Source organism: Nipponia nippon, unplaced genomic scaffold (assembly GCF_047370975.1).
Source record: "Nipponia nippon isolate SJK-2023a ecotype South Korea unplaced genomic scaffold, ASM4737097v1 scaffold_3, whole genome shotgun sequence".
NCBI classification, from domain to species: Eukaryota; Metazoa; Chordata; class Aves; order Pelecaniformes; family Threskiornithidae; genus Nipponia; species Nipponia nippon.
The window spans coordinates 70,331,448-70,349,331 of NW_028262347.1; the positions used below are offsets into that span (position 1 = coordinate 70,331,448).

The 17,884-nt window shown below is 40.8% G+C and overlaps 1 protein-coding gene across 11 annotated transcripts in view; it reads left to right on the forward strand.

The window, feature by feature from the left end:
- Positions 1-17,884, forward strand: part of CALD1 (caldesmon 1) — a 219,573-nt gene that overhangs the window by 176,170 nt on the left and 25,519 nt on the right. For 9 of the 11 annotated variants that reach the window (XM_087765623.1, XM_087765619.1, XM_087765620.1 and 6 more), the window contains 3 exons: positions 11,964-12,110; positions 13,686-14,739; positions 15,383-15,466. In XM_087765623.1, the coding sequence (XP_087621749.1) occupies positions 11,964-12,110; positions 13,686-14,739; positions 15,383-15,466 (1,285 nt within the window). The remainder of the gene's footprint in view (positions 1-11,963; positions 12,111-13,685; positions 14,740-15,382; positions 15,467-17,884) is intronic. The other 2 variants (XM_087765627.1, XM_087765628.1) reach the window with 1 other exon arrangement.

A 17,884-nucleotide genomic window follows, 5' to 3' on the forward strand; every position in this document is an offset into this window, starting at 1 on the left:
GAACTTTAGAGTTCCATGAAAAGTTCTCTGTTTTCTTTTTTTTTTTTTTTTTTTTTTTTACCCTCTTTAAAGAACTGTGGCTTTTAGATTTGTATTTCCAGTGTGATTGATCAGCTCTCATGAACTCAGCTTTCCACACGCTTTCTCCGATAGTTTACACTGAGTTGTTTGGTAGTTTCTTATGAGTAACTTCTCCTGGAATAAGGATCACAGCGGACCAATGTAAGGGGAACAGGCACATCTAAGGGAAAGCTAACTGAAAGGATAAAGCCAGAATATTTTATTGTGTTTATTCGGGTGTAGTTGTGATGGCTGCATTTCAAACTTCCAGCTGTTTAAATTGCGCAGTGCTGTTATACGATGTCTGCAAATGATTTTAACATTAGCGTGTTGTTCAAAGTGCTGTACGTGACCTTTCATATCTGTACAGGCCTGTTTTATGGAAGGGTTTTTTACCTTTCATGAAGGTGAAAGACATATCAGGATTAGCTTTTGGAGAGATGCATGGAATGTATCTGCCCCTAATCCTGTTAGCAAATGACAGGATCTGCACTTGTAATTCCTCTGCTGTCTCGCTGAAAATGTCTCCTAATCACCTTGGCTGTTGACAGTAGGTTTCTTAAACACCTGAGAAAGAGACAGATGCTTGTCCATGTTAAAAATGAATAGCCATGAATTTCTATTGAAACCAAATCCACACCTGCACAGCATACGTGAGTTGTGTGCATGGGGAATCGGTACTAGAATACTTTGAGACATCTGATTTTCATTAATTTTTTTCCCAGTCACCATATGTTGTAGCACTGAATGTATTTGTAATGCCGTATCCCCCCTAAAGTGGTTTATTTCAGTTAGCATAAGGCTTCACAGTCTGCTCTGTTCTGCTTGTTCTGCTGTTACATTTCAGATGCTTTCCCCTTTGCAGGGTGTATTTCAATATTTAGTCTGTTGCGTTATGTTAAGGCTGTGTCCTCCTCTTGCATATTTTGTGTCGGGAAGAGTGGATGAAAAAAAGATTATTCTACAATTATCTGAATGATTATCTGGGAAAATTATTTTTCCAGGCTCCCTGTGTGCAAATACATGCCTTGTACTTTATGCTCTGCTCCAGCAGACATCTTCAGGGACCTGTCTGGCTCTGAGCGATAGTCATTTAGTTACAATCTCTAATCCCCTGGGAAATATAGAGGGGTTTTGACACTTCACAGAGTCCAGGCTAATGCTAACATTCATATTTTTTATGAATTGAGCAATAAAAACAGCGTGTTCTGACCCTTTGTAGGCATTTCAGATCACATAACATTTCAGGCAAGGCTGAAGAAGTTACCAAGTGATGTGTAGTCTGGGTAATCATGACCCACTGTCTTACAGTTTCCATTCTGTCAGTCATGGTGGATTTTGGCTTTCCAGGCCCTGGACAGCCGTGTGAACTTGGCCCAATGCTGAATGTTAACGGCAGAGTCACATATCCAGTCCTGGTGCTTTCGCATCCCAACAGATCTCTTTCTCTCTTCCCTGTCCTCCCGGTATTTCTCCATTCTCCATCTCGTGCCCTGCAGGGACAGCGGCTCCTCATCCATTGCTGCTGTCTGTCTCTCCCTTTTCCCAGCTCAGGGAGATCTCTTATTTCAGGCCCCTTCCTACAGCCCAGTCCTTGTTTGATCCCTGCTTCCACCTTCCTCCTTCCTCCCCTAGTCTTGTCCAAATCCATTATCAATTTCAGTCTTAAATCAGCGACTGATGTTACAGTTACAGAGCCATAGCTGTAGCCTACATGCTGATAAACTCTAGGTGTGGCTGTATTTCAGTGACAGATGAAATAACTCCTTTCAAGATGGGTCCAGCAGTATAGGTGGGTGTTGTCCCTGATATCGATCAATGTGATGCTGTGAACGTTCTTCCCTTCAGGATTCACCCATGGTAGAGCCCTGGTTCCTTACCACACCCTGCAAAACCTGACATGCAAGTGAAGAAAAAGCATGAATGCAAAAGGGGATTCTGCTCATAGAGAAGATTTGTCATCTTAGAAAACCAAAGCCATGTTTCGTCTCAAATTTCACATCTTGTTTTGGCAGGATGGATGGTGAGCAGATATATGCTGGAAGTTGATTGTGAGTAGGTTGGGTACAGTGATGGAGGATTAGAGAGTGTGTGATGAGATTGGTTTGGATGTTAATGAGTCCAGTGATTCTCTGAGTTAACTTTTTTAGCATTTGTCCTTAGGTGATATTCAATGGAGTATGTACAGGTTGAAACTAAAGAAGCTTCCCATGTATGAGACTTACCCTCATGGTCCTGCACTTCCGTTGAAAATACAGTCCTCTTAAAATGCAGCAATCCTGTTAATCTTTGTGGAAGGAATGAAACGCAAGCATCAGTTTAAGAGGCTCTCTATTTCCTAGTGTGCTGCATTAAACAAGCCTTCAAAGCAGATAACCAGGGTGAAAGTGGAGAAGCAGATTAAATTGATAGGCCAGAGGCTGGGTTTCCAGGTCAGTGGTACATACAAAATTTATAATAATTCAGTTTGTGCTTTCCTGAAATTGTAGCTTTGTTCTTGTTTGCTAGTTTGGGGGGATGCAGCATACTGTTTTGGAATAAAAAAATAACACCAGAAATAATCTTTTTTTTAAAAAAAGTTTAAACTTTTTTCTTAAGAAAACATTACCTGCTGCAGTTACAGGGCTGAACGGGACAATGAGCAGAGAAGAGTGAAAGCCAATTCTCCTTCCATCCAGTCTCCTTGCCTTTGTCTCTACAGTGAAACCTTGCTAAAATATCCCTTGTTTCTGTCACTGCTGTAGCTATGTTAGGGTGGAGGTAGCCTATACTCTGATCACCATGAGTGCTAAATCTGCTAAATCTGATTTTTACCTCACCTAGCTGAGGTGAGCTTACAGTTGCAGGGCTTGCCTGGAAGTTCTGCTTTATGCCATTGCTGCCCTCAGAATTGAACTGTTAGGAAGAAACACTGGGATGCTGGAAAAAGCCTGGCATAAAAAACATTGAAGTTGCTATTGCACCCTAATCCCAAGTGTAAGAAACCCAAAACTACAATTCAGCTGGAAAGTACTTGTATCAGTCTGACAAATAAGCATTTTACCCCCTCTTTATTCATTAGTTTACCCCCTCAAAGTGTATCCTCTAGGTACAGGACTAAGACAGACCCTGTTCTGCTTAATCTGCAACTTTGATTAAGTTGTATTTTGGGAGTCCAAGCTGGAGGAGATACAGCTTTTTTCAATAATAGCACTCTCTTGCATTGAAAGGGAGGTGGTTACATCGTAAAACTTGGCAAAAACAGACCATTGCTATAGGTATAGGGAAACTGAACAATAGTAATTGGGAATCCTCTTGAAATGGATTATAACTATTGTGCTTAAATAAAAGAAAAAACTCCACTTCCTAATGACAACACAATTTCCACTCCAGCCTCTGGTGGAAAAAATATATTGCATGTGATGTGAATATTTTTAAATAGAAAGAAAAACAGTTTCTCATGTTCATTTCTGAGAAAATATATATATATTTTATACGTGTATGCATATATAAAATATATAGAGAGAAAAATTGTTGTTGGGCCATGAAAAATGGTCCTGTGCTCTTGTTCATGTTCCTCCCCATAAGGCTGCAGAGTTCCTTGTGTGCTTTTGCTCCAGATTCCCCACGGCCTGTCTGATGGGACATCCATCCCTGCCTGCACAGACCTCAGGGTCATAGTTTGATGACATGACTATTTAGGAAGAGAAAATGGCCCAATAACAAAAATCCTCCTCATGCCTTCCTTCCCTCCCTTGCCTTCATTTAATGATCTCTGATAGGTATCACAGATGATGGCGTGAATTTTTTGTTAATTAAAAAGATGTATGGAGGAAATACAGAACTTTGTAGCTTGAGCATGACACATCGGAGACATCAGTTTGCCTAAAGGTGCCTGTAAGAAAATGTAGGTTTCATTCCTCAAATGTTTTGCGTATTTTCTAGAAAGACCACAATTCTCAATATGCAGGGGAATGTTTTAAAGTTACAAATGCTCATGTTTGTCTTCATTTTTAATTCCTTCTGTCTTGAGTAGTAAATATCTCAATCATGACAATTGGAGTTTTATTTGCAATGAAATATAAAAGAGGAGAAGTTAAGGTCTTAACTTTGTATACATTCAGTAAGCTAGCAATTTGAGGTATGAAAGTGCCTTGAAAGCCATACTGAATACAGGGGCCCAAAACCACAAGAAAGAAAATTTATGATTTGGCTTTGTAGCAATTGTGGATTGTATATTCTGGGGCGAATCCTGTAAGTCTTTACTTATGCCTCAGCTAGGCAAAATGCCCATTATTCTCAAGTCATGTGCCTGAAATATTACTGGGTAAGACTGTGGCATAAATTATTTTGGATTTTATATGCAATAAAGCACTACAAACTAGAAGTGGTGGCAGCAAGCAGAAAGCAATTTGCTGCAGAGTCAACAAATACCACATCAACCACAGTGGTATGCACAGCAATTGAGTTTTGCTCCCGCTTTTTTAAGTTTGAAAAAGTAAGCTTGTTTTGTACAGTATTTTGCATGTTTGTCATCTTCCAGGGAAACAGATTCCTGGGTGAATTCCACTAAGCTTCAGGGAAAGCAGTAAAAAAGTAACAGTTATCAGCTAGAAGACACTTGGCCAATTATTGTTTTCTGCCCAGTTATTTTTTTTTTTCTTTTCATGTGAAACTTCTAAATTAAAACAGATTAAATATACTGCACTGCTCACTGACAGGTCAACGTCAAGTCTGTTGTGGATGAAGTAAAACTGCAGAGCATTACAGACTTCACATATTGAGAGAATTACATGCTTTTCCCTGGGACATTTCCAGCAAGTGCTTTTATCTAAATATAATATATGTCGGAGGCAAATTTGACATTGTTTCAGTAGCTGAAGGTTTTTACCCTTCATGTTAGCGGCCCTGCGTGCGATTTATGCTGAGGTACTCAAAGGCGATTTACCAGAGTTATTTGAATGTGGTTGGAGAATCTGCTTGCATTTCATATTATGAAACAGATCATCAGTTTTCAGCCATGAGGAAAAAAAAATAGACGCATGCATGAGTCATTCTGCCTTTGTGCAGAATGATGCAGTGATGTTACAGACTGGCTCTAACTACAAGGCCCAGGTTTTAGGGCTTGAATCTAAAACCCCAAAGTAACAGTGTTGTTATGAGCAGAAAACTGCAAGAAATGAGACAAGGCATTTGAAATCCTGGGCGTCTACGCAACTGAAACTTACATTTTCAACAGAAACCAGTAATTTGGGAAGCCAGGATCTGTCCTAGAGGCTTCAGTGCCATCTTCAGCAATGAAATAAAATCTCTGGCTACTTTAGGCATGAATTACTTGGTAGTCACCAAGTATTTTTGTTGTCAGTATGGAGTCATTTTCCCTTGTGGTTATTGGCTTGCATATCATTTTTTATACTTAATTCTTCCATGTGGATTGCTTGCACCTTAGTTTTTTAGAATCAAATTGTTAAAGGGATGAGTGTACCTACTCTTTCCTTACCTGTGAAAAATCCTAAATGCCAAAAACATCAAAAGGAAAGAAAGCATAAAGAAGAATGTGCACAAGCTGGACCTCTCAGAAGACATTTTCTTTCCCATGCTGAACTGTTTAGTCATGCAAGCAAAATAACAATCTCATAGCCAGATCCTTAACCAATGTAATTAATTTAAAGATTTTGCTCAGCTGAAACAACAAATTAGTTGTTAAAATGCACATTGTTTTATCTTTTAGGTATTTTAGATCAAGGTTTAAAGTAGGAGAAAGGTTCCTAAAGGTATGGTAGGAAATTAAGGATGCCAGATCTGTCAGAAAGAACGTTCTTCTGCTAACCCATTGAATAAGTGGTTACCCAGCTGAAAAATAATGATCCTTGAACTCTTTGGAGCTGTGAAAAATCAGAAAGGATATTAAAAACACACAGTATGAAAACGATGTAAATGAGAAGAGAATACATTGAAAGGTGTGTCAGTCTCTCTATTCTTCCCAGAGAACTATGTGGACACCTGGGTAATTTGGCTGCTCAGGAGTATAGGCTGTGTAGCTCTGGAGAATGTGTGGGTGAAAAGAGCAAAAATATTTGTGAGACAGAGATAAATTGTAAGCAGAATGAGAAGGCATGTACCTTCTGTAAATGGAAGACTGTAGTGTTTAAGTCCAGCAGGTGCCACCATATAATCTAGTCTAACTTCTCATACCTGAGAGAATGGAATCTCACCAGGTTGTGTCTATAATGAGCCCAAGCATTGGTATTTTACTGTAGTATAACTTCCAAAAAGGCATCCATCCTACTGTGGAGATGCAAGAGATGGATGTTCCATCATTTCTTATGTATTTAGTCACCCTTACTGTTAAAAACATGTGCTTCATTTCCAGTTTTAATTTGTCTGGGTTTAATTTCCAGCCATTGGTTAATTTTATCCACTTGTCTCTCCTACATTAAATTTGAAAAAAATGGTGCATGTCAAATTGAGAAATATGTGAAAAATATGGGTGTTAATAACAGCATTCATGCACAACATTGGACTGAGAACTGTGGTGGCATGTCTGCATGTCTCCAGCATAATCCCCTGTTTTCACTCACTACATCTTTTTGAAACATGAGCGTTTTGGACTGAAATTCTGATCGTTCCCTCATAAAAAAATGAATCTTCTTGAGCAGGTCTAAGCAGTATGCTGGCAGCTCTTGCTGAATTATGGAGGAATGATTAGAAGAAACAGTTTTCCCCACAACTTCCCCCCACCATTCACCACATTTTTAGATATGACTTGATTGAAATACAGCTGACATTTGACACGCAAAGCTTGACAGAGGCATAATCCTCTGGAAGCATGTGCATTTGTTATGTTTTTTTTGAGGTGAAGATTGATCAGTTGTTTGTATCCACATTTTGAAGTGTGCCTATCATAACACAAATTAAATGAACAATAAAAAAATTAAAAACATATGTAATCATAAATAAAAGGAGACCAAATATCAACAGTGACACAAAGAGCACTCCCCAGTGAGTATTATAACAGAGTCTATCCTCATCCCACCCATCCTTTCAGGAAGAGCCTGGGTAAATAGAACGGCTTTCTAAGAGCACAGAAGGCCAACAAATGCAGTTTCTATAGACTGAGTCTGGCAATGAAATTTGTCATCTAGGACGTTTTACTGATGTCCTCCATCTGCCACCAATTTGGAGATACACAAGTCAACAGATGTCACTAACTGCTGTGGTGTTAGGTAATGAAGGGTGAAGGTTTTAGAAGTAGTTTAGATTGCAAGTGGAGGTGAAGCAGTTTGATACAGGACGAATGATCTCATTTCTTGGGGTGGACCACAGGAAAAATCAATCTGTGATAGATGTAAAGGCTTCTAGATAACAAAGTTGTGTGGGAAAGACCTTGCTGAATAGGTACAGTTGCATCTAATTGAGGTGCATGTCGGGAGGGCAGTGCTATGAATGCAAGGTGTTTTCGCAGGCAGCAGAAAGGGAAGACAGACTGGTATTTAAGTGAATCATGGGGGAAAGAAGAGGCAGATCTGCGCTTCCTCAGTTAAAAATTTGGCCTTAAAGGCTTTTGTTCTGTTTGGAAATTTTTCATGTATTTCTGACACCTGTGAGGTGGAGTCAAAGCTCAGATCCACAGCTGTTCTTTCTCCCTGCCTCCTATAGAATGGAGTAGTGTGATCCAGCTTAAATTAAGCATTGGTTTTTTTTCCACCCATGTGAAAAATGAAAAAGAATTTAGATTAATCAGGTTTAGCTTACGAGTCACTGAGGGCAGGTAGTGCTATAAATTATTAAGTTTCTCTTTAATCAGAATACACACTGTTTAGAACAGGGACCCGATCTTCCCCTGTCTTTATAAAATGCCTACTGTAGCAAGCCCCTGAGCTTGATCAGGAAATTTCAGTGTTGTCATAATTCAGACAATAAATAATAATGTAGTAGTACTGGGCAAGAAACTCTAAACCCAAAGTGCCTCAGATAATGTTTGAACTGATTTGCAGATTCAAGTGGAAACCAGTTGCAGCTGGATTGTATGAAATGGTTTCAGCCCCGTAATCATCCTAGCTATTGCCAAGTTTCTTACTGGTTTATAACTTTATTTAAACTCTGTGCTTGACATAAAATAGAGAGGGTGCTGAATCTCTCTGAAGAAGTTCTGAGGCAGATGGCCTCATTTCCTATATTCCCAATCCAGCAGAGTTATTTTCTGTTCTAGACGGTAGAGTCCCCCCATTCAGTCCGAGAGTAATGTTTTAGACTTACTCAAATAATCAGGAGATTTCTTGTTGACTTCAGCAGGTTTGGGATTTCAGTCCTGAAAAAAATCTGTCCTACCCACTCAACAGGGCAGAACATCTGTTGTTACTTGTCATCCCTACTGAGTGTGATGGGAAGTGCCCTCTCACATAGATGAGATGCTCAGTCTCCTGTGCTTGAGTTGTGCTGCGTGGGAAGTATGATAGACTCAGCACTAATGCTTTACTGGAACAACTTACCAATAACGCAGAGAGGTTACACTGCTGTTTCTCATGTCAGAAACATAGAGAAGGTAACAGGAGCAGCAGCCAACACTCTGCAATTTTTTTTTTTCTTTTAGTTGACATTTAGACCAAGAGTGTGTTATCTTTGGTAACAAGGTGTAGGATGGTTTCCAAGTCATCATCTTTTCATCTGAATATTTAATAAGAGTTTTTGTGTATCAGAAGGCTTGGCATACCTCTTTGAGATCATGCTGTGCTGTGCTCTCGTTGCCTGAGATAGCTGGAACAGCTAACTGTAGAGAGCGACTTGCCTGCAAAGACTTTGAACAGTTATGGTGACAAATGGATACAAGGTTAGTTTAATTTAGTTGTGGGGTGTGTATGCATGCTGGGCAGCAAGGCTGTTCTCCAAGGGTGGAGAAAAAAACACAGGCCAGTGTGGATCATCAGATTTGCATCTGTCTGATATACAGAGCTGAAATCTTGGAGTCATACTTTTTATTATTTGTTTACTCTTCGTTTAAAGACTGTCAAAAGATGTAGGCAAGTGGAAGATAAGCTCTGAAGAGCTCCCAAATTGATTTTGCTTGTGATGAGTAGCTAGGGAGAGCTGTAACAGTGGGAGAGTGAGGGTCAGGCTTCACACTCCCAGTGGAGAGTGCATGAATTCGTGTGTCTGCCTGTGGTTTACTTTCTGTGTGAAACTTGTTTGACGCCCTAGGCAGCGGAGGAGGAGGAGGAGGTTACTTAGATAACTAAGGAAAAGACAGTGGTGTGCCAGCTGACGACTTACGGTGAACGAACTCAGTGCATGATGATTGAGACAATGGTGAGATGAACACTGTAGTCAGAAGAGCATATTTTTCATGGGCAGAAATGGCATTTATCTAACTTGCACTCTCTTTCCTATTTCTCATGAAAAGTCAATGGTAGTTAGGGTGACTATGTTGAATCATTTCATAAATGATCCTGCTGTCAGTTTGCTCACAGCGTGGTCATTAGCCCATTAGCATAGCCAAGCTGAACCTGCATTTTCAGCCTACTCTACTGTCAGTCTGTAATGGCTACTCAGGCCCACTCCAGCAAACCTTGTATTTCTGAGGCAAGCAAAACAGCCTGTAGAAGTACAATCTAGGAAGTATCATTAACATAACTGTAAAGAAAATATGATGCAGATCTATAAAATACTGCTATTAGTTGTTGATATGACTATTTCCAGATTACTGGGGATGTTCCATGTATCCGTGCTGGTGAACAGAATTGAATACTTAAGGTGATCCTTATGGGTGCAGCCCATATCTGGTATACTTGCTTGCTGTAGGAAACCGGTGTGATATGCAGTGAGGCAGTGGATATACTTAAAAGGATATTGAAAGAGATTGTCAGCTTTCTTAAAAGATGATCTATGTGATAAGTGCCTAAGGACAGGAAATACATATCTGTTTTCATTTGGCTTATTTAATGGGTACCATTTGGTGGGATTTTTTTGCTTAGGGTATTTTTTTCTTTCCTTTTTTTTAGTTTTCTGAGCAACTGGTGGTTTTAAAAAGGCATTTTAAAGAGGCTTTTAAAAGTGGTTGTTCTTGCTGTGTAGGACTGTTCTGTGTGGATACAGAGAGTAGGATAAACTACTTCATCCTCCTGTGGTCTCATTGCAAAGACAAATCCTGAGCCATAGGCACTGGGAATCGACTCAGTCATGGCCATTATCCAGCTGCCACAGGCTAAGAGCAGCATGCCCTCTCCTGTGCCCTTACATTTGGAGTTCAGAGCTAAAAAGATCATAGGCTTCTTGCAGCCAGAACATCTTACTAACAAGTGGGCTTTCTGTGGTCAGTTTGCTAATGCAGTTTTATCCCAGAGAGAGTCTCTTTCTTCTGCAAATTAAAGACCCCATTGGTTTATTATCGTGTTTATATGCTTTCTATTCTAGACCTAAATGAAATGTTGATCCCCCTTTAAATTGCTTACAAATGACAGGAAGTGCTTTTCCTTGCCTTCCCTGCGTCACCTCTAGTGTTTTTAATTTGTCTCCTTCCTTTCTTCCTCTTCCCCCTACTATGATTCTTCATGGCCGTGCTGCTCATGGCTTTCACCCTCTTTGAGAGGAGCTATTTCTACAAAGAAAAGGTTGCAAGCTCTTGAAGTGGAGCATGAAAGTAGCAAATCAAATCCTTCATGCACTGAGGCCAAGAAAAGTTGCATGGGATGAAAATGATGTTCCAGGTCTGCCAAGTGGCTCAGCCATGTTGGATTTTTAACTTCCATTTTTAATTTTTAAAGGAAAATGGAATGGGGATAATTCAATCTCTGCTGAACCTGTACTTTCATCCTTCTTTCAGAAAAGGAGAAAAGCAGTACCAGAACAAGGCAATGGGAGAGGCTGGGATCCAAAGAGTCCAGTTAATGACTAAATCAAAATGTTTCAGTGCTTTTAATGTTAAAATATTCCTTGAAACACAAGTTTAACTGTGCTTGTTTTTACTCGGTGCAGAGCTCTTTTTTCTCTATGTGCATTGCTGTTTAGCTAACTTAAATGGGTGACTACATAAGAACTTCTTAACCATCATGTATCAGACCACTGCTGGAAGCGAAGTAAATGAATGTCCTGACTGGGTCTGGCACATGTTAGCTTCATATTTCACTTTCCCTGCACAAAAAGATAAGAGGAATGCAGGCCTTTCCCTTATCTCACACAGTAATAATGTACCTCAGCAAAGATTTGAATGGGCTGCAGGATTATTAGGATTGTAATGTCTTGCTTTCCTTTTCAAGTAGGATGAAACTAAATGTAATCATCTGTTGGGTTAAATGAACACAATGGGTTCTTAGCTGTAGGCTTTAATCATAGTGGCGATCTTGTATGATTTGGCTTGGCAGGGCTCCGGGCTCACAAAAATTTTGTAGGTGTCAGATGTTTGGCACTCAGAACCGAGCGCTGAGAGCTGTTGTCATACTTGTGTCTCCTTGCTTTCTAGTCTTTCAATTTTAGAATACTGTCACCATTTTAAGCATGTTATATTTAGAGGAGGCTAATGCAAAGCTGCTTGGCTAAGTCCAGTTTCAGTTACGTGGGCTTGAGCGATAGTCTGCTCAAATGCTGTTGTGTGCATTCTGGCAGGATCATGGTGCTGTCTAGTAGGATGTTTGCTCAGCTACGGAGCTGGGCTTTTATGGTCTTGGTATTTTCTAGGAGCAAACTGAGAGTGTGGTGTGGCTGCTGCCTATAATATGACTATTTTGTCAAGTTCATTTCTAAAAAGAAAACAAAACCAAGCTTTGAAACTATGCATCTCAACTTGACAGCTTATTTTCTAAACAGCATATGGAGCAGCCACTACAGCCGTGCTTACTGTGCTCTGATCAGCTGCTTTTTGTAATTTTTCAGTCACAGTGTCCTATATGCTACAGCCCCTTTTTTTCCATATCCCTAATGCTCTGTTGCAGGCTTTCCTACCAGAGAAACGATGACGATGAGGAAGAAGCCGCCAGAGAACGTCGCCGACGGGCTCGACAGGAGAGGCTGCGGCAAAAGGAAGAAGGAGATCTATCAGGAGAAGTAACGGAGAAATCAGAAGTTAATGCCCAAAACAGGTAAAGGTCTGATAATGTTTACTGACAAGTTAACAGTAATTTTTGTTCAGAGTAGAGAAGTATCTTGAAGAGATCTGTTTTGCTACTTAAATTTTAAGCACCAGGTTTGGCCATCCTTGCTCTGAAGAGGACCTAACACTGTAAGAAGCACCACTGGCTGTGTCTACACAGTGGGGTGTGAGCATCACTGAAGCTGGGCTTGAGGCCATGCTCATGACCCATTCCCAGGGTGTCCTCAGGGCTATCTATGGGGTAACTCAGCTGGGGCTCATGAAAGGAAATATCTCTGATGCATCCTGCTGTCAGATTCCCTCAGGCATGACTGCCTCTGGCCTCACAAACCTCCAAATCTTTTGTCCTGCTTATAGGGACCATGGTGTCATGGGGCCAAGTTGCAGCTGAAACATGCCTGCAAGGTGGTGGGTGTGAGTGCTAGGCCTCAGCCTTCATCTGGCATTGTCAGAGTCACACAGCTATGAACAGCAGAAAAGTTTATGGAGTGAGGTGCCACTTGTCACAAGCTGAGTGGGCAGAGCTGGCCTTCCAGTCTGTCCATCATTTATTCAGCTTCATGTAATCACAAATAATATATCCAGATTTCCAGTAACCATAACACAATTGACAGAAGAGACCAGAAATAAACATTGTGATATCATGGTAATAGATATTAATCACAAGTAGCATTCTATTAAAGACAAAGAGAATGGATATAGATAAGAAAACAGCAGCATTTCTGATTGTAGATGATAATATTTTTCCACAATAGAGGAAAAAAAAAAATCTAAAAAGAAGGAAGAAACCTGCACACAAGAGAATTAAACAGCTGAATTTTGAAGGAGGCAAAAAACCTCCAGGGGCTGAGAGCAAGATCCAGTCCTGATACCTACAGGTGTTGAACAGCATGTCTTAAATCAAGTGCTCTGCTCACTCCACTTCCTAACAGATTATTGTCCCTGTACAGACAATCACAACCTCACTGCACCCTTAATTGCCAGACTATCCCATTACGGACTGTATCTATGGATGTTGTTGCTGAACAGGAGTAGCTTCTTGTTGCTAGAGACGTTCACTGAAGTCAGAAAGTATCTTGCTTGTGTAGCATCTTCAAAAATTTTGCCTGGTGGGAAGACTGCGCATAAGACATGTACGCCTCAGGCCAAGCTGAAGCGAGCCTTAAAACAAGCTAAGGTCTTCCAAATATTCTGCTGCACAGTGCAGAGGGAGAGGATGAATTTTTCAGGGTTGTTCATGTTTCAGCTGCCCCAAGTGTCAGGGACCGTTTCAGGGCCTACTGAGGTCAGTGAGACTCCTGGGGACTTTAGTGGCTGTTGGAGCTCACCTAGAAGGGAACCTTTCCAGGCTCTGACATTGTGAAACACCACATTCTTATACAAGCAGAAATGCCAAAATTAATCCCCAGAACCATTTTGCTAAATTTTGAAGTATGCAACCTGTTGTGTTTTCAAACCATGGGATGATGTCGTAGTAAGCTTTCTTCCTAGAACCAGTTAAGTGCATATGTTGTTAGAAAGATTTTTTTTTTTTTTTTAATGCAAAATTGTCACTTTTATGTAGCGTGGCAGAAGATGAAACCAAGCGTACTACAACCACAGGGGGAACAGATGATGAAGCTGCATTGTTGGAGAGGCTGGCAAGACGGGAGGAGAGACGCCAAAAACGTCTACAGGAAGCCCTGGAACGTCAAAAGGAATTTGACCCCACGATCACAGATGGAAGCTTGTCACTGCCCAGCAGGAGAGAAGTAAACAATGTGGAAGAAAACGAGACCACGGGGAAAGAGGAAAAGGCTGAAACACGCCGAGGACGCTATGAGATTGAGGAAACTGAAATGGTTACCAAATCATACCAAAGGAACAACTGGAGGGAAGAAGGGGAAGAGGAGGAAAAAAAAGAAGAAAAAGACAAGGAGGAGGTACAGGAGGAGAAACCGAAGGAGGTCCCCGTAGAGGAAAATCAGGTAGATGTGACAGCAGAAAAATCCACAGATAAAGAAGAGGTAGCAGAAACAAAAAATCTAGCTATAAATGCAGAGGAACAGAAAGCAGAGAATGATACAAATGCTGTGCCGGAAGGGGAGCAGAGTATAACCAATGCTGTAGATAAAGAGAAGCTTAGGGATGAGGAAAAGGCTGAGGAAGAAAGGAAGAAAGCAGAAGAAAAGGAGAAACTTGAGGCAGAAGAAAGGGAGAGGTTAAAAGCAGAGGAAGAAAAGAAGGCAGCTGAGGAAAAACAGAAAGCAGAGGAGGAAAAGAGGGCAGCTGAGGAAAAACAGAAAGCAGAGGAGGAAAAGAGGGCAGCTGAGGAAAAACAGAAAGCAGAGGAGGAAAAGAGGGCAGCTGAGGAAAGAGCGAGGGCTAAGGCAGAGGAGGAAAAGAGGGCAGCTGAGGAAAGAGCGAGGGCTAAGGCAGAAGAAGAGAAGAGGGCAGCTGAGGAAAGAGCGAGGGCTAAGGCAGAAGAGGAAAAGAGGGCAGCTGAAGAAAAGGCTAAGCTAGAAGCAGAGAAAAAAAAGGAAAAACAAAAGATGGAAGAAAAGAAAATAGAAGATAAACAGGTAAAAGAGAAGAAAGTACAAGAGGAAAAACCTCAAGCAGCTTTCCTAAGAAAACAGGTACAGTAAACATTTTGCACCAAAATAAGACACCTGTGGTTTGTGAGAAATGTAATGCAAGAAAAAAAAAAAAATTGGAATTTCCTCACAGATCTATTCCTGCACTGAAATGACTAATACTTGTGCTTTCTCCCTTGCTCTGTCTTTTTAAAAATAAAGCTCCTTACTTCTGCTTACCAATAATGCAGTGCACAGCATGCCTGACCTCACTCCATCGTTCAAAGAAAACCTTGCATGTTCAGACCTCTGCATGTGTTTTGCTGCCTTTTTTCTCAGCTGCTATAAACTGGCCTAATGCAGTAACACATGAGGTGGAGGCAGACACATCTTGGCACAAAATATTATGAGCACCTGGTAAACTGTGTGAGGAACATGTGTGTTAAATGCAATCACGAGAGAGGGCTCTCTGCTGGGACATGTGAGCATGAAGCCACGCAAGGGAGAAAGGCCCAGATGGGGGAATGGGAGCATTTGGAGAGGGTGGAGGGAGCACAACTGCACACGGAGATGTGGGCACAGCAGCATATGATGGAGATGTGGCTGCACACAGGATTGATACATGAACACAGTGTGGAGATACAAAAGTGCAAACAGATGTGATGTTTTCATATTTAAAAAAATTATTAAAAACCCAAAAACAAAGGGGGAAGAAAAAGAGGTTAAAGTGGAAGCTAAAAAGGAAAAGTTACCAGATGAGAAGCTCCGACCTACCTCCAAAAAAGATCAGGTAACTTGTAAACCATTGATTTAGATGTTGTAGGGAAATTTGAGATAAGAAAGTAAATAAGAGGCCTATAACTGAAAGTTGCTTGTTCAGCAAAGTACTTAAGTATGTGCTTCACTTCAAGAATGTGGGTAATCCTGCAGAAATAAATAGGGATGAAGCTACTTATGTGCTTAACATGAGGTAAATGCTTAAGTATTTTGGTCTTTCGGGGCTTTAGAACCAAGTCCTCTTTGTCTTAGAACAAATATTTCAGGAAACTCAGTTCGGTCAGTAATGCAAGGATGGTTTGCACCCTAGGGATGAATTTTTCAGGACTGGATCAACTAATCACCCTTCCCTGGTTTCCTCCCACTTTACTGTGAACTTTTTCCCTACGTCTGAGACTTACTGTTGCAATCCTAATAATAATAATCTAGGCCCTTTGGCCACCTGACTGCCTTAACTAATGATTTTCCCCCAAACTGCAACACCCCATGATATAAACCATGAATACCCAAGATTCTTCTTTTGTTTTAAAGAGAAAATCTACAAAATTTACTGCATTGCATTTCCACTGTAAACACAGGAGCTGGTGCCATGGTGTTTTACTGTATGGTAAGTAAATAAGATTTGGGGACCATTTACTCTTCAGGTTACACCTGGACACAGGGAGCCAAATCAATGTTGTGTAGCAACTGTGCTTTTGATTCAGTGCAGCAGGTATCAAAATACCCCCAATTCCACTCAGGCATCGAGACTGGTCAGGGCCTTGGAGGTTTGGACCCATTTGGGTTCGGCCAGGTCTGTGTGGCTTAAAGGGAGCAACAGAACAGAGATCCTAGTAATAGGCAGCTTGCTGCCTGTCTAGCTGATTGGGAGCACTGAAGGTTGTAGAGGGTCCGGTCCAGGGTCCTTAGCTGTTGGATTAATTCGGAACATGCTGTAGATGCTTAGCTCACCCTCAGAAAGCGATGGAGGCAGATCATGTTACAAGTTTTTATGTGCAGTTGCCTGGCTTGATCATCCAAGGTATCATATTTTGAAAAAAGTACACATGAGATTGGAAAGGCAAATGAAGTGATGAAGATGGTTAGATGGAAGGTTCCTAATGAATGGGGAGAGAGATTGGCAATACTAGGATAAGTTACTCTAGAAAGGAGAAGAGTTAAATGAGTCCTAATGGAGATGCTTCAGAATAGTGCACTAGAAAAACTGATCACTCTACTTTAAATTAACCCAATTGCAAAAGCAGAGGAAAGAGCTGCACAAAAAATAAGGGATGGATTATATAAAAATTCTTATAAGACAGAATCAGCTTGTAATATTCACCGTTGCACACAATCTCTGAATATTATAAGTAAATGTAAAAAGGAGGATGTAACTGACCACAAATATTGATTGGGGGGGGGGGGGGGGGGGGCGGGACGGGACTTGAGACACAGTTGTCCTGCTAGTGTTTGTGTGGAGGTCAGTCAAGTCTCACTGGAGCTCTCATCGTGCCTTTAAACCATAGCCACAGGGCTAGATTATTCTAGGAAATTGGTAAGACTTTTAAAAGTGACTTGCGATTTTATTGCTTCCATTTTTGGATGCTCAAGCTGGGACAATTTAAGAGAGTCCCACTTTTAGTGCAATGCTGAATACCCATCCACTGAAAGGTAAATCTTTTGCAGGTCTATCAAGCTGAGCATTCAAAGTGTTTTGCTCAGGTTTGAAAATCTCAGTTGTTACTACTTGGTTTGTGAAGAAAAATTGACAATCTCAGGCTCCAAGTCAAGATTAGGCTCCCATCTCCACTCCTTCCCCCCCTTCAAGGACATACAAATTCAATGAGGCCTTTTTCTGAACTATACATGCAGTTAAGAGGATGGGAGTATATGATGAACAAGATCCTGAAGGAATACAGTGTATCTACATAATCAGATTTTGCTTTTGCAGTTGTGCAACACAAGCACATGTCTTTTCTTAATGTTACCAAAATCTGGCCCTCAAAGTTCAGGTTGTGATCAAATTAGCAAGCAAAATCTGTCTATTTCTCTGAAGTGCCCCACAATTTTTGGTTCTCAAAAGTGGCCTGGAAAATTCATAAGAACAAGCTTTCTCATGATGTGAGACTCCTGGTATTTCCTGCTTCCAGTTTGGCTAGACATGCTGCAACAGTTGCTTTTCTCATGGTATTTGGGTATGGTAGCTGGCTCTAAATGGAAGCCCTAGACCCAGATGCCCACAGCTTTCAAGTCACCAAGTAACTGAGCCCAAATAAGGAATCAAATTTGCCAAATGGCCTCAACCTCAGTAACTGATTCACTGCGGTCTGAAGGTGTTCAGAGTCTAGATTTAGACATCTCAACTCTTAAATATTAGCATAACACCCTAACAGGAAAGAAGCAGTGTAGAGAAAGATTAAAATAGAAATAAATAAAGCTGGAAATTAGCTAA